General features: G+C 35.0%; 1 protein-coding gene and 1 pseudogene across 1 annotated transcript; both read left to right on the plus strand.

The window, feature by feature from the left end:
- The first annotated feature begins 3,435 nt into the window (after nucleotides 1-3,435).
- Nucleotides 3,436-7,346, plus strand: LOC109336999 (annotated as a pseudogene).
- Nucleotides 7,347-9,858: 2,512 nt separating this feature from the next.
- LOC109337000 (DNA mismatch repair protein MLH1-like) lies at nucleotides 9,859-21,290 on the plus strand. The gene is made up of 11 exons (XM_019573850.1): nucleotides 9,859-10,224; nucleotides 10,481-10,653; nucleotides 12,299-12,371; nucleotides 13,546-13,680; nucleotides 13,787-13,997; nucleotides 15,827-15,975; nucleotides 17,844-17,942; nucleotides 18,196-18,500; nucleotides 20,492-20,586; nucleotides 20,682-20,790; nucleotides 21,095-21,290. Exons 1-11 carry the CDS (start codon nucleotides 9,991-9,993, stop codon nucleotides 21,273-21,275), a joined length of 1,764 nt encoding a protein of 587 aa, XP_019429395.1. The 5' UTR covers nucleotides 9,859-9,990; the 3' UTR covers nucleotides 21,276-21,290.
- Nucleotides 21,291-22,031: the final 741 nt, after the last annotated feature.

The following is a 22,031-nucleotide window of genomic DNA, read 5'->3' on the forward strand; positions in this document are numbered from 1 at the left end:
TGCACAAGTAACATGTATGATTAATGCATGAACATATAATAAGCTAGATGACATGTCTCATGTAAATGATATGATAGTTTTTAGACTTTGTGAGATTTGCATCTAGGTTTACCTAACCTAGACTCAATAACTAAGACACATCTAAGACTCTCGTCTAGACATGAAGCTCTTGAATCTTTGGCATGTTGATTTGTTGAGTTGTCTTTAAGCTTTCACTAATTCCTTTGTCTTCATCAAAATATAGGCAAGCTAAGTGCTATCTTGACACATTGCACTTTCAAGTTTTACGATACTAATGAAAGTGTCGCAATAGAAATTCAACCTAGTACGAGAGGAACCGTTGATTCGCAAAATCGGTCATCGCGTTTGGTTGAAAACCAAGTGGCGTGAAGCTGCCATGCGTTGGATTATGACTGAACGTCTTTAAGTCAGAATCTAGGCTAGAAGTGATGAGTGTGCTCGTCGCTCGTTTGCCGACCAGCAGTAGGGGGCCTCAGACCCCTAGAGGCACGTGTCGTTGGTGACCCCCGCGGGGTGGACGAGCCTCGCGGGACACCTTGAAGCTCTATTCCCCACTGAGCGGCGGGTAGAATCCTTTGCACACAATTAAATACGCGACAAGGTATTGTAAGTGGCAAATTGACCTTGCTACCACGATCCAATGAGATTAAGTCATTGTCGCTTCGATTCGTCCCTCATATCTCAAACCTTTTTCCGAGCAAGGTCGTATTCCCTACAAGGGTTACGAACCCACACCTCGTATGGGCGACGAGGCGAGTAGGTGCAAAGTCTGTGTTCCGCAAGCACACGGTAGAGACAAAGTCATTTACAGTGTGGAGTGCGGCATCGCCTCTAGCCATGCCCCATGGTGCCTTGTGTGTGGTTCATGGTGTCCGGTGGTTGGGGTGCTTTGTGCATGGTGTGGTTCCTCGTGCGTGATCCCGAGTGAATGGTGAAATTAAGGCCATGACACATGTGTCCGAGTGTTACTAGGTGAAATTGAGGCCATTACACACTTTCTGAGTGATAGGTGAAAGTGACCCATTCTGTGGCACACGTTCCAAGTGCTAGGTGAAAGTGACCCATTCCATGGCACACGTTCCGAGTGCTAGGTGAAAGTGACCCTTGTCATGGCACATGGTCTAAGTGCGTGGTGAAAGTGACCCATGCCATGACCCATGACTCGTGTGAGATTTTTGCTTCTCTCGCGTTCCCTATTTCGGTAAACGCCTCGTAATACGTTGGCCCCTTCATTAATTCTCCATATTTGGAGGGGAACCCGCAATTGTTTAGCCATGGTTGCGACCAAAGTTTCACATAAGAATTCAACCCCTAGGCGATGTTGTCTGTCATGGCACCACCGCGTGTCCCACACTTCGGTGGAAATTCATTTGAGGTAAATGCCTCGATGTTACATGGGCGTAACTTTGGGAAATGTTTAGGAATAATGCTCCTAGCATTCCTGCAAAATAACAACTCAAAAAACATGGTACACACTTGTTATCTAATTTCCGGGAATTGTGTAAAGCTTGTCGCTTATAAGCACGTGTGCAAAACATCAGGACAAAATTCAACCTCTAGCCTAAAAACCCCAGTATGTCTTCCCAGAAAAAAGGATGTCCGCTAGTGCAGAGTGTGCTTTTGCATATAAGCCTACTATATGGGGCAAGTTGCCTGCCTCCCCATGCACCTTGGTGGGTTAGGATGGCGTGCCATTGGGCTCCCCCCGAACGCCCCAGCAAGCTATCCCATGCATGCTAGTGCATTTTTTCATGGCTTCGTGGGCAATTCGATCGAGTCATCTTCCATGCCGAATCCCGGTCACACGCGGCCAGGTGTAGGTTGGTGCTTTGGCTTGGTGTTGTCCGGCACATAGGACTTATTGGGGATGCATCAAGGGCTTGGATTGTTCCTTGTGGACCAACTCGGATTTCTTGATGTGTAACTCTGCTGACACCTTATGAGAAATCAAAGTCTTTGGGTTCCGGGGGGAGTATGGTCGCAAGGCTGAAACTTAAAGGAATTGACGGAAGGGCACCACCAGGAGTGGAGCCTGCGGCTTAATTTGACTCAACATGGGGAAACTTACCAGGTCCAGACATAGTAAGGATTGACAGACTGAGAGCTCTTTCTTGATTCTATGGGTGGTGGTGCATGGTCGTTCTTAGTTGGTGGAGCGATTTGTCTGGTTAATTCTGTTAACGAACGATACCTCAGCCTCCTAACTACTATGTGGAGGTAACCCTCCACGACCAGCTTCTAAGAGGGACTATGGCCACTTAGGCCACTGACGTTTGAGGTAATAACAGGTATGTGATGCCCTTGGATGTTCTGGGCCGAACATGCGCTACATTGATCTATTCAACGAATCTATAGCTTTGGCCGATAGACCTGGGTAATCTTTGAAATTTCATCGTGATGGAAATAGATCATTGCAATTATTGCTTTTCAACGAGGAATTCCTGGTTATTTATTTATTATTATTATTATTTATCTCTTATTTATGTTTGTTTAACGTTTCTCTAACTATTTGTTTGGTGCATTATGGTATTAGTTTTAAGATTATTTAATGAGGTGATATATTTTTAATTAAGACCCCCACCTCTTAAAAAATTATATATGGTGAGAAATTTTTAAAATTATGAGTTGATTTTAATCTAAAGTATTTTATCAAAAAGCTCAAAAGTTTCTTTTAAGTTAAATAGGATGAAATTTAAAACTAACCTCATTACAAATTTTTAGAATATTCACTTTAGTCCTTAAAATTTTCCGTTTGTATGAGTTTGATCCCGGAATAAATAGAAGTCCAAATTAGTACTCAATTACCTCGAATTAAAGTCAAAATAGTTCATATCACATGTCATAGAAAATGTAAAAAATTACTAATTTAACACAAATATGATATTTTTTGGACTATTTTATGTTTTTCAATTTTTCATATACCAAATTGATACATATAAAAGTTTATAAATATTTACTCACATTTCCAAACTATCGAAGTCTAAATAACTAGTAAAAGTAGTGGTGGTTGTAACATAAGAATCAAAATCTTCTATACAATTTTTTTTTATGCTTCTATTCCAACCCAGTAAGATTTTATCTAGTAATAAATAATACAATTTATTTAATTTGTTATTAATTATCATATTAATACATTTAAGTATTTGACAAAACTTCATTAAATTAATATTAGCACATCTGCTGCTCCATTATTTTGTGTCACTCAAAATATCAGGAATGTATAATTGGCGAGAAAAATGTTTAAAATTTTTAATTTTAACTTAAATAATTTTTTTACCTCATCACATGTTATGATACATGGAATAATATAACATACATGCTCCCTAAATAGAGATGGGTAGAAAATATTTGGCAGTGAGGATTTGGATTAAACGTGCAATGAATAATGTTAAAATTAAAGTGAAGAGAAAGAAAGCATAAAAAAATCATAACAAAGTCTCAGTGTTACGACCAAATTCGAGGTAGAGGCATAGAGACAAACAACGATGCCAACAAATGTTTATCATTACAGATTAAACTTTCCACATCTTCAATACTTCGTTCCTTTTCTAATTTCCCATTACTCTTTTTCTTCTTCTTCTTCAAAAATAACAGACACAAGTTTCATAAATAACAGACACAACTTCTTGGATTCTATAAGAAACCTCAAAAACATTGATTCTGCTTTCATTTTCTTCCATAAAATGATTACCATGAACCCTTTTCCACCACCCAAAGATTTTACCTTGTTATTTGGGTTAGTTGTTAAGTTGAAGCATTATGCAACTGCAATTTCTCTTATCAAACACTTGTATTCATTAGGTGTTAAACCTAATGTGTTTACTCTTACTATTGTTATTAATTGTCTTTGTCATTTGAATCACACCCATTTTGGGTTATCTGTTTTGGGAATTATGTTCAAAATAGGTTTGAATCCTACTTTAGTGACTCTTAACACTATTGTTAATGGTCTTTGTGTAGAAGGCCATGTGGGTCAAGCAATGAGGTTAGTAGATGAATTTGATAAGATGGGTTATCGGCCGAGTAGTCATATGTATGGATCAATGATTAATGGGTTATGTAGGATGGGTGACATTCCGGCTGCTATAAGGTTTTTGAAGAAAATGGAGGAAAGGAAGTGTAAGCCGAGTGTCGTGGCTTATAGCACAGTTATTGATGCTCTTTGCAAGGATAGGTTGGTATCCGAGACTTTGAATTTGCGCTCGGAAATGGTTAGTAAAGTATTCAACCTAATCTTGTTACTTACACTTGCTTAATTCATGGCCTTTGTACTTCTGGTAGATGGAAAGAGGCTTCAACCCTACTTAGTGCGATGATGCAAAAGGGAATCTTTCCTGATGTGCAAACCTTTACAATCTTAGTGGACGCTTTTCGCAAAGAGGGGTTGATTATGGGGGCTAAAAGCATTATTAGTTATATGATTCAAATGGGGGAAGAGCCTAATGTTGTCACATATAACTCATTGATTAGTGGTTATTGATGATTGATAAGGGTTGCTTACCAAGCATTGTAACATATAATTCATTAATCCATGGGTGGTGTAAAATTAAAGATGTTGATAAAGCTATCTATCTCTTGGGTGAAGTGGTTAGTAAAGGATTGGACCCAGATATTTTCACTCTGAACACTCTTATTGGTGGGTTTTGCAAAGCAAGGAAACCATTAGCGTCAAAAGAATTGTTTTCTACTATGCACAAATATGGCCAACTTCCCGATCTCCAAACCTGTGCCATTATGTTGGATGGTCTATTCAAATGTAATTTTCATTCGGAGGCAATATTGTTGTTTAGGGAAATGGAGAAGATGAATTTGGATCTTCATATTTTAATCTATAATATTATGCTTGATGGGATGTGCAGTTCTGAAAAAACGAAGGATGTGCGGAAACTATTTTCATCTTTGCCTGCTAAAGGGTTGAAATTCGATGTTTATACATATACCATAATGATTCAAGATCTATGTAAAGAGGGACTATTGGATGATGCTGAAGACTTATTGATTAACATGGAAGAGGATGGATGCATGCCTGACATGTGCACTTATTATGTCTTAGTCCAACGATTGCTGCGAAAATACGATTTTTCGTGGTCTACAAAATATCTTCAAATAATGAAAGACAAAGGCTTTTCAATAGATGCAACTACAACAAAATTGCTTATCTACAGCTTCTCTGCTAATGAAAGACATGACCATCTTCATGAGTTTTTGCAACAGACTGTATAAACTTAACCTCCTTAATTCATTACTCAATTTGTGTTTATTTAATGCTTTATCCGTTGTGTTGCTCATATGTGATGTTCAAACTTTAGATAAAGATAAGTTCATCTCATCTTTTATGTGATGTTCAGTTTTCTTCATAGTTTTTAGGGAGCAATTTGTTTTAATATGCAAAGGGATTGTATTTGTGTATGCTTCTATTTTCTGTTCTAGAATACTTTTATCCTCCTGAGGGTTAGTTTGTGAGTTGTATTTTGGAGGGAAATAAAAGACTTGAGAGCCATCAAATACACTTTTGACATGACTTTATTGCCTTCCCTATCCCTTCATTCCCCTCCAATCCAACTCACAAACGGACCCTAAATATTAGTATCGTTGGTATTTTGCATTTTTCGGCATACAATTTGAAAACAGTGTAGTGTGAACTGTGAATTAAAAAAAAGAAAATTAATGGATATATTCATTTAGTTTTCTTTAGAAATGAATATGTTCAACTATATACATTACATTGTGTTCCTTCTCTCTCTTTTTTGGTCAAAAGAGGTTATGAAGAGGTCTTGTACTTCCTCTTCTGTTGGGTTTGAAATCCCTGTAAGGTTGGCCTAAGCATCCAAGAAGGAATGTGGAGTCACAGAATGGTAAAGTGAACACAAGCAGCAGCACAAGCTGTAGCAGAAGAAGCTCCATATGGATAATAGTTATTGGAAAAAATTCAGAACAAGAACGGTTGACAAGGTAATTTTCTCTGCCACTAAACTATGTAAAATAGCATGGGGCGAAGAAAAACCATAGAGGAAATTGTAAAGAAAGATTTAGAGCTCAATGTTTTCTCAATGAACATGATATATGATAAAGCATTATGAAGTTGTTTGATCCATGTAGTTGATCCCACCTAGTGGGTAAAGGCTTTGTTGTTGTTGTTAAACTATGGAAAATAATTAAATCAATAGAGAGAAAATCAAAGATATGTGTTATTAATTAATAGAAAGAAGTGCAATTTCTCCTCATAATGTAACCAAGCTTTGTCAATATGTGTCATATGATAGCTGCAAGTCCATGGGAGGGAAAGTGCAGTTGTCAGATTGCTGCATACTAAACTGTTTCTGAAGGAAAAGATGTTCCGTCCAAATTATAACAAATAAAGTACCGTGTCATGAGTATGATCAACTATACTGTTTGGTTTTTGAAATTCACAGGGGAGAGTAGAAAGAAGCTTAATTTCTCATTCTAATGCAAACCAACCATTGTCGACATGTGTCATATGATATCTGCAAATCCTTAGAATAGAAAGTGCACTTGGGAGATTGAGGTATCAAATTGTTTTTGAAGGGGAGAAAGTAAAATTGTCTGTCCAAGTTACAATAACTATAATTTGTGTCATAACTAACCAGTGTTTTAAGTTGCGATGTGGCTCGATGCGGCCATATCGTTGTGATTCGATGTCACACGGCAATTGCGGCTATTGCAATCACAATATTGCGGCCGCATTACGTGATTTGTTCCGTAATTTAAATCACTGTAACCAACTATAAGGTGGTATTTGTGAAATTATACAGGGAAAATAGAAGTGAGTGTTTTGTTACCTTGCTATCTAGTTAATAAATTTGTTGAGATTATAAATGACAAGTAAAGTTGAAAATGTGAGTTTATATTATCTTAATTTTTCAAATGATATAATTTGAAGCAAAATAATTTTTTATTTATTTTTGTATTCCTTTTTGCACCTGGAAATGGAAGTTATTTCCGGACCTTGGGTGTCTCATTAAACTCATAAATAGTTATCAGTATTCTTTTTCAGTCCCTTAATCCCAAAATTTACTAATGTTTGAGTTTATCTTCCAACTTCTTGTATGGTGTAAATATTCATCTATAGGCATTTCTTCAGATTAGGTGAATTGGAGTGTGCAGTGTAGAAAGGAGGCTCTGAGACAGTTGAAGGATCATTTGCTGAGAGCTCAATCCCACATGGTGGAATATTTCAAGTTCTTAGGTTAAAAAAATGCAGTTGGGGATCATTATGTGGAATCCCCGGCCAACCCGAAGTTGTATTCAGTAGTTATTTTCAATAAGGTAGTGTTCAAGGTCTTGTAATTAGAAGTGTGTATGTAAGAAATATTGACTTCAATTTTAGTGAAGAAAATCTCTCAGATCAAAGGAGAAGACTGGATGTAGTTTTGTAGTGGACCACAAAACGAATCAGTATAAAACCTTGTTGCATGTTGTTTCTTTCCCTTATATCTTTACTGTTTTAAGCAGTTTTTAATTGCCTATTGAAGCTGATATTTTGAATATAGTAACTCTGCCAAATAAAAATCATTTCTGTTGAAATATATTTGCTATATCATTTATGTATAACGTGTAAGTGGCTGTATAATTGAGTCATTAAGCAACTGTTAATTCTGTGCGACTTAATCGATTAAGACATTCTTTAATCGATTAACTGGGTGATTTTCCAGAATAAGGCTTTGGTGCGAATAGCGGTAAGTGAGAACCACGATACCTATTCAACCCTCCTTCTAGGTGTATTCTGTCACTCATACCTAACAATATATATATATATATGATGAACATATTCAATTAGTATAGTTCATTTCTCAAATGAATGATAAATGATATATTGATTGTGTATAAATCTTTACTGTATAAATACGACACTCCTATATTATGTATATGTACTATGAAAACTTAGAGGAACCTAGTCCATTAGTGTAGTCCATTTCTCATAGAAACTCGTATGGGATGGCTATATTAAATAAGATAAAATGAAATAATGAAAGATTTAACTGAATTTAATTTGATTAAATTTATTAAATCATATTGGTTAAGATATATCTAATAACTTTTCTAAATATTAGATTGGAAAATCCAATATTAGATTCCTATTTTCCATAACTTTTAACTGTGTGAACAAAATTTAGAGATGAAAATCATATGGTAGAGACATAAATAATTTTTACTTTATATTTCGTTTTTATTATTTATTATTATCTCACCATGTTTAGACTCAAATTGTGGTTTAAACACGACATATTAGTTTTCTTAGTTTCCTTGGTTTCTAATATTGGGTTATGACCTGACATTATGGGATGAGTATATAATTGTTCTAGCTATAATTTGGGGATATAACTCTAATCACTTATTGCTTCACCAGCCCACAGACCTATTTTCAAGAAAATTTGGGGATCAAGAAAGTTATTTTTATAATAAATATTTTTTTCAAGCCTTTAAAGTTAAGATAGCAGTGCTATGGTAAGTAAAATCATATTATTTCAAACTATAATAGCTTGAATTTGAATTCGAGTTCAGAACACACTTTCACATACAATTAAACTAACTAACAAGAAGTTGTTCTAATGGTATAAGATTCTTATGAATTCTCCAAAGTTAAAGATTTGATTTATGGAAACGAACAATCACGAATTCCGAAAGAGAATAACTCATCACCCAAAAAGATAAGAGAATATTCTTAGTAATACAAAAAAACATACATTAAGCTATAATATTTACTAGTACACAACCATAAAAGTTGTGTTCAATAACAATTAAAGGTGTATTTAAAAAAACATGAATATATATATATATATTATACATATATATATATATATAGACAATGTAAGAGTTGTTTACACTGTTAATGAATCATCCATTATTCATTTTTATTACACTGTAAATGATATACTAATTGTATATAAATTTTTACACTAATAATGCATAGACGTTATACTCTTTTAATCTCTCTTTGGTAGAGGAGAGAAAGGAAAGAAAGAGAAAGAGGGAAGAGAATTTGAAGAGAAATAAACAATTTCTCGTGTTTGGTTTGAAGAGAAGAAGGAATGAGAAAAGTAAAAAGTGGATGAGACCCACAAAAAAAACTTTCTCTCTTTATATGGTGAGAAAGTGATGAAATGACTAAAAAACCATTTTCATTACTCAATACTATAGCATTATTTATTTATATAAAATTTTCATTTACATTTTCTTACTTCATAATTAGTGTTAAAAACTAAAATTTGAAATTATAATAATATAATATTTGTAATAAATTTTAAAGTTATAATTCTTAATTTGTAATTAATAATAAGACATTTTTCAAATTCTTTTTTATTGTAGGATATTTTTGTCATCCAAACATTTATATATACTTCTTTCTCTTCTCTTTCTTTTATCTATCTTTCATACCAAACAACACACAAATCTATACTATTTCTCATATATCTCTTTCTCTCCTCTCTTTCTTACATCTCTCTCTTCTCTTATTTCCTACTCCCTATCAAAACAAAACATTAAAGAAAAACCACTCAAATATAAAATCTGTCATAAGAAGTTACAAATTTATTCTTCCACCGGTCATGTAGTAGGTACCAGAAAACAATATCAAATTATTAAGTCTCGTCCAACTATTCAACAAGATTTTATAGAAAAAAGACGTAATAAAATAATTATTTTTTATAATTAAATATATTCTCTCTTAACCTAAATAATGAAGTAATCCTTATTGCTGTAAGTATTCTCTTCGTTTATCGAAATTAAACTTTTAAGCTTTAAATTTTTTTGTTATTGAAAACAATATAATAAGAAAGATAAAAGACTAAGAAAACCAAAAGCCAAAAGTTGTCTTGTATGATAAGATAGACAAAGGGTCAGAGAGAGAGAGAGGCACTCTGTTATTATAAGAATATTCTAGAGGCACGAAAAAAACAACCCAACTCGCAAGGCACTGAACACAGTTTGAACCTTCAACTCAAAACCTAAATGAACATGGAACTTGGTAACCATAACTCCGGTGAATGCCCACCCAAAATCCACCGCCTCAGCCACTCCGTCGTTAAACGAATCACCGCCGGTGATGTCATCCAACACCCTCTCTCGGCCGTTAAGGAACTTATCGAGAACAGCCTTGACGCTCACTCCACTAATATTAACGTCATCATCCAGGATGGTGGTTTTAAACTCATCCAAGTCAATGACAATGGCCATGGAGTACGAGTATGTTATTCTTTCCATATGTTTTGATCCGACTCAGTAATATCTATACATTATCAGTGTAACAAGATTTACTTCCAACACAACTCCCGCTACATCATTATTCACCCGTTTAAAAGCGCAATGATACGTTTGAATATGAATGATGATTGATGATGCTGCAGTGAAAGTGTAAAAAAGTTCTACAGTATTGTATACATTGTTTTATCTTTCTTTATTTAACTTTGCTTTTTGGCCATTTTTATTTATTTATTTCTAGTACGAGGACCTGGCAATAATGTGTGGGAGGCACACAACATCAAAGTTGTTAAAGTTTGAGGAACTGATGAGACTGAAGACAATGGGTTTTAGGGGAGAAGCACTTTCCAGCATCTCACATTTGGGTGATGTTACTGTCACTACCATAACCCAAGGGAGTGTGCATGGATACAGGTAAAATTTACACATTTACCCGGGAGCACATCTTCTATCCCAAATAGTATGTCACTCTACTTGCCAGTTCGTGTCATTGTTTTAAAAAGATGTCGAGTGTTACAAATCGTGAGACAAAAGATGTGATCCCAATTTACACTACTACATTGTGGATATTTGATGGATATGAACTAGAGAAATATAAGAAATTTCACATATTGTGTGTTGCTTTGATTCTACTTTATTAAATTTTTGTACTTTTACAGAGGATAATCCTTTTTTGGAAGGGTAAAGGGTAATTAGAGGAAGTTAATAATTTTATTTAATTATGTTTACATTTCTCTCTTTGAATATATGATTTGTGCTTCTGTATTAATTTTATATCTTCAATCATAGTAATTTTAAAATTTTGTTGTGTCCCTATTGTGTCTCATTCATGATTCTTAGCCTTATACTATCCATGTTTTTACTGGGTTCGTACTTCGTAACATGAAATTTTTTGAAACCAAGTCGCTTATATCAAGTTTAAGAATTTAACGAAAAAGTATTCTGACCTATTTAAAATTTCGTAGAAACTTCGAAGTCCTGAAATGCATGAGATAATGGATCACTTATGGGAACCTAACAGAAATCTGTACCAAGGATTCAATTTCAAAATTTTCCAAGCTTAGGGACTTAATTAAAAACCTTTTCAGGGTAGAGTCATATTTGATTTTCCCTATAAATTTTAGTGACCAATAGAGTAATTAAACAAATAAATACTATAAGCATGTCCTTAGCATAATAAACTAGCCATAGGTGGTTTAGTTTTGTCATCCATGTAAGAAGCTTCATTTGTGTCAGCAGAGGCAATTATGAGTGTTTCTGTTAGTTCCAGTTATTTCAAATATCTCTGGGTATATATAACCAAAGCATGAATTAAGCATTTCATAGTACACCAATTTTGTTTCTTATCATTCAATTTTTCTCTCACTCTCTAGTATAGTTTGCACATTTTACATGGTATAGAGCTATATGGCTCAACACAGATCCTATTGGAATTCCACCACCACCTCCTCCAACAGTCCAACCCCTTTTGTATCCTCTCTTTCTTATACTCCTCTTTCTCTGCCATTCCCGGCCACTAAGTTAACATATCTGTTTCTTAATCCGGAGGCACTTCATCGAACTTGTGATGAAATCGAATCATAGTGAGTATTTCTTCTTAAGTTTGAAGCTTGATGGGAGGGAACACATCGCAGTAGGTTTCTGATGGTCTCTTTGTCAATGTTAGTCAAAACTCTCTTTGAGCGGGAGTATTAGTGCAATATATTAGTCAAAACTAGTTTTTAGTTTAGTCAACCTTAGAACACGCATCTGCTGAGTTAACAGAGGCTGCTAGGAGTGGTTCTGTTAGTTGAAGCTATGACAGATCATCTCTTGGTATATATAACCAGAGCATCAGTTGTATCAATCAAGCTTTTCATAATACGTCAATTCAATTCTTATATTCAGTTTCTCTTAATCTGTAACGATTTCGACTGATGTGCACTGTTTTTTGGGATACTGTTTAACTATCGGGTTTAGTTGAAAAAGGAGAAAATACCTCTCTCAATACTGTAGGTGTAATACCAATGGCCAACCTAATAAACTTATGATCATTTAACTTTCTGATTTTATTGTTCAGGGTATCCTATAAAGATGGTGCCATGGAGCATGAGCCAAAGCCATGTGCTGCTGTAAAAGGAACACAAGTCACGGTATGAAGTAGTCCTTTGTCATTGCTTGAACATTTGGATTACTTTGTGTAAATATCACTTGAATTAATATTATGACAATTAAAATGGTCTAGACACTCAGACTATAAAGATGTTTAATTAAACTAGTTGGAAGTTTATTTGTGCTCCTTGGTATTAACACTTCACACTTTAGAATGTTTAAGCTGCATTCAAAACATGATCTTTTGAACCCGTTCTTTTGCTTCCTAGTTGTAAAACTTCATCAAACCCTTATAACTTGGCACTGGTCTCACAATATGAAGATAGTGCATCACATACTACTATATCTGGGAAGCAGGTTATCAAGCTACCTGAAATATTGACTAAGAGGTTTCTTGTCTTCTTCATTGGCTATCCATGCATTTCTGTAGTTTTCCTTGTTTATGTTCTACTTCACTTGCTATTAGTTGTACATCTCCATCTGTATCAATCTCAGTGTTGGACATATATTCATGTCTTTATTGAATCACCCACAAGATTTATTTGGAAAAAGAAATGAGAATTGTGATTGCTAACTTATTGGAATTGTGTTTGCTATTTTATGGTGCATATGTTTGGAAGGGAATACCTGGATTTGTCAAAGTTTCAATGTCTCTAGATATGCTCCACCCATTCCATTTTAATTGTCAGCTTAGCATTTTTAAGTTTTTATAAATTGCTTGTCACCTTAGGAGATCAAGGTGTATTAACTACTTTTTGCTTTATTGCATTAAATAAAGTGTCGGTTATGCTAAAGTGACAACTAGAATGGGATAGCTGGTGTGTTGTGGTAAACACAACAAGGTTCGTATCTTCTATTTGTTGCTTGACTAAGTTTGTTTCAGGGGGTTACCATTTCAGATTCACAGAGATTGGGCTGCCTTTGTTCTGACTTAGTTCTGTACTCTGTTTACTTTGTCTGTGTAGCTTTGTTTTCTTTTGTTGTGTCTTAGATCTTTTCCTTCTTTTTTTTTGTATCTATATTCTTATTGTACTTCTGTTTCTATTCACAACAACAACCAAGCCTTAATCCCACAAAGTGGGGTCGGACACATTGTTTGACCGAATGCCATAATGCAAATACTGGTTGTAGACTTTCAGAACTGAGATCTTCTGTTCAAATTAGCCTTGGAATTAACTTTATTGTGGGTTGAAATTCTTGTGCTTGTGTTATTAGGTTGAGAATTTATTCTGTAACATGGCTGCTAGCAAGAAGGCTTTGCAAAATTCTCATGGAGATTATAAAAAGATTGTAGACTTAGTAAGCAGATTTGCTCTTCATCACACTAATGTCAGTTTCTCTTGCAGAAAGGTTGGTCTCTTGAGCAGTCAAACTTATCTAATGCAATCTTATATGATACATTGTCAATTCCATATATTAATTTTCACTTATTGTTTGGGACATGTGTTGCTATCAGTATAATGCTAATAGACCAGATGTTCACACCAGTGTCACATCTTCTAGGCTTGATGTCATCAGATCTTTTTACGGGATTGCAGTTGCTGGCTGCCTGAAGGAAATTAACGTTGCAGATAGTAATCCATCTCCTGCAGTTTTTGAGATGCAGGGTTTCATGTCAAATGCAACTTATGCAGCCAAGAAAATGATTATGATCCTTTTCATTAATGGTATTCATTATCTATACACATACAAATACCTTACTGACATATATAAAGTTATTCATATCATACTATTATAAAAACTAATAGCTTTACTAATATGAATAATACTCACGCAACCATCTAATGGAGATGATAAATTACACTATAAACCTGGGCAAAACTTATTTCTGTATCATTATTGGTTATGGGTGTCAACTATCCCAACAGTAAGGTTGCCACTGTGATCTGATGTTTAAGGGTTCCACTTTGGGAAATTGATTTCAAGTTAGAAGAGCTTGAAGGGTTACCATTCTACCTTTGTAGCTCCCCTACAAAGGTGGGTGCCTCGTGCAGTGGGCTATCTGATCTAAAAACTTCCTAACTATGAAATCTATGTTGTAAGAGTTCAAATATAATATTATTGTTGAAGATTGGCACAATTAAGGAATATAAGAAAGAACGAAGGAGAAGGATCAAGAAAGTTTAGAGAGAAAGAGTGAAAATGTAAATCTGTTATTTCTGAATGTTATTTTACAAGAAGGATTAGGGTCCTTAAGATAGAGAAATTACAATGCATGTGGCCCTTAACAACCTACTAACAACCTCAACTAAAGCCCAACAGAAGGAGCCACATAAGGAAAGAAGCACGTGCACTATTAACTAATGCACACTTCTAATACACATGCATTCTTAACTAAAGCACACTTCTGATAAGGAAAGATTCTGATTTGTATAGTTTTATGACAACTTTATGTCTTGAAATGTATATTAGTATTGGCTGATTTTATGGTTTTTTTATTTTTAATAATTAGCAATTATAAAGGGCCTAACTTCCCTCATTCTTTGGCTAGATTATCCCTGGTATTATTTTATAAATATACAGAAATAAAATCAGAATTTCGCACGGTATGAGAGCTCGATTTGATCCAATCCTGAGAAAATCCTACAGTTGCCAACAAGGGGTGAACCTTCGGACGAGTAGCCAAATTAAACGGTCAAAATTATACCCGATGGGCGCACTCATCTCATCATTGGCCATAAATTTAATGGGAAAAATTATACCCAATGGTTAAGACCTTTGAAGATCTTCCTTCACGGAAAGGCTATATCATTGAAGAAATATTATGTCTAGAGGATAGAAACACTTCCCTTTCACAATGGCAACTTAAGAACACCCAAGTAAGGTCGTGGGTGCTCAACACCATGACCAAGGAAATGGTGAGAATTTCATGTTCTATGGCACTCCAATACCAAAAGGAGAGAATTGCTCATAAGATCGTAGGTGTTGACCTTGTTTCATCAAGTAGACAAACAACAGACCTTCGGACTGAGGCACTTCCAAGGAACACATACGAAACAATCAGGTCCAATTTGGGTGTGATAGATATCTACCACCAGTATGAGGCGAAGTGTTGAAGATTGGGACAAATTAAGGAGAATCACAAGATTCTGATTTGTGTAGTTTTATGATAACTTTATGGCTTTATGTCTTTATATGCAGATATCTTCCCTAAACTCCACTAAGTAGGAGCCTTATCCATGCGACCGTCTCTTTTATTACATGGGAATTGGAAGGTTCCACAATAAACCTTTCCATATGCAATGAAATTTCTACCGTTTCCATTTCATGTCGTCTTGAGTTACGCTGACATTTTTAAACTTTTAGCTGTTTGTTATTTGATGTTATAGTATTCTATGTTTTTTTTGTTCCTTTCAATTTTGTCATTGAGCGAGACTGTGTTATAAGCCATTCTTTATCATAATGTACTTTAATTTTATCACCAATGAATATATAAATTTCTGTCCAATATTCGATAATTGTTTATAGATTCTAATTTACCAGTTATGTTCCGCAGATAGATTGGTTGAGTGGTCTGCATTGCAGAGAGCTATTGAAGTTGTTTATACAAAAAAGTTGCACTGGGCATCAAAACCCTTTGTGTATATTTCAATCGTCTTGCCACCTGGGCAAATCGATGTCAATATGCATGCAACAAAGAAAGAGGTATGAATCTTATTATAAATCTGCATCAGTATATGATTCTATGTTTTCAATAGGCATGCACCAAAGAAAGAGGTACGAAGCTTATTATAAATCCGCATCAGTATATTATTCTATGTTTTCTTATTGAATTTACTGCTAAAGTTTGTAACAACTTGTATTTAGATGAAGTTTAAACTCACCGACCAAAACACTTGACTTGTGGTGGTGTTATTGTTATTTTGATGCTTATTTTGTAGAACATTTGATTGTGAATTGTTGCTAGCATGTTTGTTATTAATTTAAAGTTGATGCTGAAAGAGGGACTGCCATGCCATGTTTCTTGTTTTGTTTTCTTTAATCTTTTCACATGGTATCAATTGTTTCTGTTAGTCTATGTGGATGACATAATCATCACTGGGTCATCAATCTCACAAATTTATGCTCTTGTTGACAAACTGGGCACCACCTTTGCAATTAAAAAGCTAGGAAATTTGTACTATTTTTTGCGAATTGAGGTTAAACATCTTCAAGATGGCTCTCTACTTCTCACTCAAACCAAGTATGTTAAAGACCTTCCTAGGTGTGCCAATATGGAATTTGCCAAACCTGGCATCACTCCTAGGACAACTACTTGCAGGTTATTCAAACTTGAGTCAAAATCCTTTGACAATCCTACTCTGTACAAATAAGTAGTTGGGGCTCTTCAATAAGCTTACATTCGACAATACCATTTTGTTGAAGTGTATGTGGGCAAGTAGATTAATGGATCATGGCAGGAGAAATCCTAAAATTATTGAAGTATGCAGAATACCATCCTTTTTTGCATTGTCACTTCGTAAAAGCGGATCATGATGACCAAAGTTGGTTTGAATTTTTTTGCAAAATTTTTGAATGATAGAAAAAAGTTACTACCTTTTTCAGAAAATAAATCCAAATGCGTCTTGAAAAATCACCAAGATCGATAACATGATACCTCTATCCCAAGTTGGAAATGACACGGCTAGGACCTTAGGGCATCTGAATGCACAACATCAGAAGGAGAATTTGACTATTAGCAACCGGTGGAAATGAAGTTCGAACATGTTTATCAAATTGACATGCCGCATAAGCAATTGGAGGACCTAGGTGATGACTGATGAGCCATCAGGTATCTATCCTCACGCAAACAATTGGGGAAAGGTCTTGAAAATTATATAGGCCATGTGATTTAACTCGTACAACTTTTGTCTGTCCATTTCTCCGGTCCTCTATAGTAAAGGAGTGATTAGTGATGGTTCTAAAACGAATAAAAGTATGAGTGGGTTGATTAACCGAGACAAATTGAAGGGATAACCATATATTTAATCACATTCATGATATGGTTTTATAATCATATATTCAATCTTAATCAAATTCATGTTGTACAATAAATTTGTCACATAAAAACATATCAGGTCCCAAGGTATTATATTTGCTTATACTATCACTACTTACATGACATGCGTAACAGGCTCATAGGGTTTGCTTGAGGTGAGTGAAGGTAGAAAATTTAATAGGATCTTTATTGTTGAGCCTCAACAATGATTTAATCTGGCTGATGATTTTCTATGTATAACAAGTACACATATGTCTAACATTTGGTACCTTCACCTTGTTGTACTTCTGCTTACATTTGCCTTTGAATATCCTTCATGCTAGACACAAATACCTTGTTTAGACCATTAGCAGATGTAAAAACGAATAGAAAGAGTATTACTTAAAATTTATGTGGAAAAATGTGATGCCCCCCCGGAAACATGTGTAGGGATACCACATTTTGAAGGTTGCGTTAAGTTACAGTACTTTATAATGCTGCATTGACTAGTTTTTTCTCTCTTGTTTTTGATTGCAGTGTCTTTGTTTGCGTGCAGGTTAGCATTTTAAATCAGGAAGCTATGATGGAACAGATAATGTCGATGGTTGAATCAAGATTGAGGAGTTCCAAGGAAGCCCAAGCCTTGGAGGAGCAGGTTTTTCTAGGACATTTTACTATACGGTTTACGAATTTTACTAGATGGTTAGAAATATAACTAAACTTTTAAACTTTAGTGTCCAAAACCAAAATCGATGAAAACTGTAGGGGGACCAAAATAGTACATACACCTATTTTAATTTGTAATTGATTCTTGTAAAAGATGAATGCAGATTTTGCTTTGTTCATTTTTTATTTGAAGTACCTTAATTCCATTTTCTATTCATATTTTTGTCCCATGCTTGTAGCAGACTGCTAGGCAATCTTCTCCGTCTCAAATTAATACCAGCATGAAGGCTAACCTCAACACTGAGGCAATGGGTATTGGAATTTATGTCTTTTCTAAGTCTTACTTCTTTCGCTTTTATGGCTTATCATATTGTTTTTCATTTATTTTCCAACATTCTACACTGCTCATAGAATCCAGATCAAAGAAAGTGCCAGTACATAAGTTGGTCAGAACAGATTCGTTAGATCTTGCTGGAAGATTACAAGCCTGTGGTCAAACCAAGTTTGATGGACATACTGAAAAGGGTGCTTGTTCGAATGCAGTAAGGTATATGCTTCTATATTTTTTTGCACTTAACAAGCTAACAATCTTTTTTTCAATTAATTTTTGTCAGCTCTATTTCTTGGTCCTTTCTTTGTTGAATTCTCTCCTAATCCTTTCATCTTCACTTAATTTTGGAACTTCAATATATTTTTGATTTTTATTTAATTTCTCTTACCTGAGAAAGATGAAAGATATATCTGAATTGCTTGTTTTAAAAAATCACCCTGCCTCTGAAAATATAAAACATAGATACAAGATCAAATCCCTTGATTTTTGGGATTGAGATATGATAACATCCTACCATATAAGTTCAATCCTAATTAATCAAGGGTAGTTAATGCACTAAATAAAAAAGATATCCTATTCTTAACACTCCCCCCTTCAAGCTGATGCCTGGCATTTGGAACTAGCTTGTCACATTTATACGCTATTCCTAGACCTTAGAGGGGCTTGGTCAAAATATATACTAATTAATCCTTAAATTCAAAATGATGTCCCAGTCTCTCAAGAGATGACTTTCTGTCAAATATAAGAATTTTAAAAAAGATAAATGTAAAAGAAATTTGAAGAAGATAAATCTGAATTGTATTCTTTATTGAATTGAATTGATTGAATTAAAATGTAAAAGGCTTATCCCTTTATATAAGAGAGGGAAAGCTTCGGAAACAAAGAACTGTAGGAGGTGTCCTAAACAAGTCACGTCCTTTAAGTAACTGAAACAGCAGATGCTTAAAGCAGTTACTTAACTAAAACTGCCAATTGTTGTGACAGTTGTCACAACAGTTTGAAATTATTCTAACTCTAACCTAACTACATAACTAAGCTAGGCTTAAGTCTTGTTCTCTAATAAGAATCTAGTGTGCAAAATCCAAAAGTTACATCTGGACTTAAACAAGCTTCGAGAGCTTGTTTGAAAACACTCATTGTTTGTTCAAATTGGACCTCTCTAAGTTATATATGTAGATGTGACCACTCATTGTTTGTTCAAATTAGATCGGCTCACAAAGTCGGTGCTTTGTTATGTAGATGACATGTTGATTACATGAACATCTTCCCTTGTCAAATATCTTATTGCTATACTAAACCTGCTTGAGAGGGTGTTCAGATTTGTTAAGATTGATGTTATCATTATCCAATTCTATTATTGATTAGGACATATTTTGTTATTGATTATGTAATTATGTCTTTGATTATTTTCCCTAAAGTCGAGGGATTTATGCTTGTATTAAAAATAGAGAAATTGAGTACACAAACTCCTCAAGCCACTTAAACATATTATTCATCCCTTCCAGTTAGGAAGAAGCCTGTTGAGCTCCCTTTAGCTTAGATATTCCTTATGCTCGTTGGCTAAAGACATAATAAGCCTTCACAGCCTGATTTTGCCTGATAAAGTATACAGAAAAGCCGCAAGTAAACAAAATAACCTTGTGTGCAATATTGGAAACACTTCAATCTAGGAGGACAAAACTGTACAAAACACTTCTCAAATGAGTGACCCACAAACCAAAAGTGGACTCAAATGAGGGACCCACTTCTCTAATGGACCTGAGAAAGGTGCCATGCGGATCTCACGTGATCACAAAATTAGCGATTAAAACAGCGAGGCAGAGGTCTTAGAAACAGTCTTATGATAGTGGCTGGTCGACAGGACTACTCTGGACCACGACTATTGAAAAATCTGAACCAGTCTTGTGAAGGCGTTTTCCTTCCACTTTTTCTTTGAGTGAGCCATGTCCTTCCATCTATTAACATTTTTCGTTGTTATTTTGAAAGATTGGGGTCACGAGCTCTATGCATAATTGTAATGAGGAGCATGTGTGTCCTATGGAATTTTGGATTCCCTTTGTTTCCTTCTACATGTAGGCTGTTAGTTCTAATTGCTTTGTATGATATATTTGAGTGCTTGAAATACGTAAGCTTTTGACACTTTTATAAGGATTGAAGTATATCCATTGGTTTATCCTATAACAAACAACTTGCGTTGTTCATGTCAGGTCCTCAGTTAGTCCAAGTAGGAACCCAGAGACTGCTGCAGATCTTACTAGCGTTCAAGAGCTTCTTGCTGTGATCAATAACGACTGCGACCCAGGTATCTTTCTAGAATACTCAAGTACTCCTAACTATAAGTTCATTCTGTGAATTAGGCTGATCGGAATATGTTTCCCGCTGGCATCTACCCTGTAGCTATGATGGACATTTTAAGGCACTGCTCATATATTGGAATGACAGATGCTGTTTTTGTTGTGCTTCAGCATCATACTCATCTTTATCTTGCGAATGTTGTAAACTGGAGGTAAGTGTGTTGTTTTGCTAGTTTATTTTAAGGAATATTTAACTTGGTTTTGGTAGTTTATGTTCAAGAATCTATCACTTGGTTTTACTAGTTTCTGTTAAGGAATCTTTTACTTGGGTTTTCTAATTTACGTTAAGAAATCTTTGAGGTGAGAAGTTTTGTAAGAGTTCATTAATGTTTAAAGCTGTTGAATGCTAACACAAGCTGATGACTTTTTTGGGAGATATAGTATTATATCTGACCTCTACTTAGCACTTTATGCAATCAGGGAATTGGTCTTTGACAGTCTTTAATTCATTTGCAGCAAAGAGCTTATGTATCAGCAATTTCTGAGCCAATTTGCGCACCACAATGCAATATCTATAAGTGATCCACTCCCCTTGAAAGACTTGATTTTTTTGGCACTGAAGGAAGATGATATAGATTTAGAAGTTAATGATGACGACAACCTCAAAGAGATGATTGCCGAAGTAATCACCCTCTAGTTTTACATTAACTGCCATTTTAATTAATGCTATTTATCTCGTCCTATAATCTTATAATATAAGAATAATGTAGCTGTTGTTTATAATGTAGTTGTGGCAGATTAGCTGTAATTTTTGTTATTATGAAGTTTAACTGGAAAGATCGTCAGAAGCTTGCATGCTTTTCTTTTTCTGGGAAAATACGAGATCAAAATTTTGAAGGGAGAGAAGGATGAAGAATTAGAGACAATGTAAAAAAACTATAGGCACAAGCAGAATCTGTTGTGTACATTGGACCCAGTCTACACCTGGCTTCATCCAAAAAATCATTCTGGCACTTTGCTCATTCCTTCCCTTTTCTACTCATTCAGAGATTATAATTCTCTCTTAGTCTTTGTTTCTCTCTGTTCTTTATCTCCTTTCTCTGACATGGTATCACCCTGCTAGCCCTGGCCACTATCTCTATTGGGAATTCTCCTCTCTTACGACCACTCTCTCTTTCGTACTGATAGGTAACCCCTTTAGTGAGTTAGTTACAATAACTATTAGGGGTTGTTAGTGTGTTCGTTTGTTGGAATATGTTATTTTGCCTCTAATACGAAGAAGGATGAGAGGAAGAGGTATCTGATCATTTGTGGAGTATATTTGGGGTCTTTGGGCATGGGGAGAGTTCTAGGTCTCACGAATATGTAATGATTAAAATGTAAGTCGTAATATACATTTGTAATATTTAGTTCTTATGTCTAATAGGAACCAGTTTCTATAAGTTAGGATGCA

Source organism: Lupinus angustifolius, unplaced genomic scaffold (assembly GCF_001865875.1).
Source record: "Lupinus angustifolius cultivar Tanjil unplaced genomic scaffold, LupAngTanjil_v1.0 Scaffold_1_656, whole genome shotgun sequence".
NCBI lineage: Eukaryota > Viridiplantae > Streptophyta > Magnoliopsida > Fabales > Fabaceae > Lupinus > Lupinus angustifolius.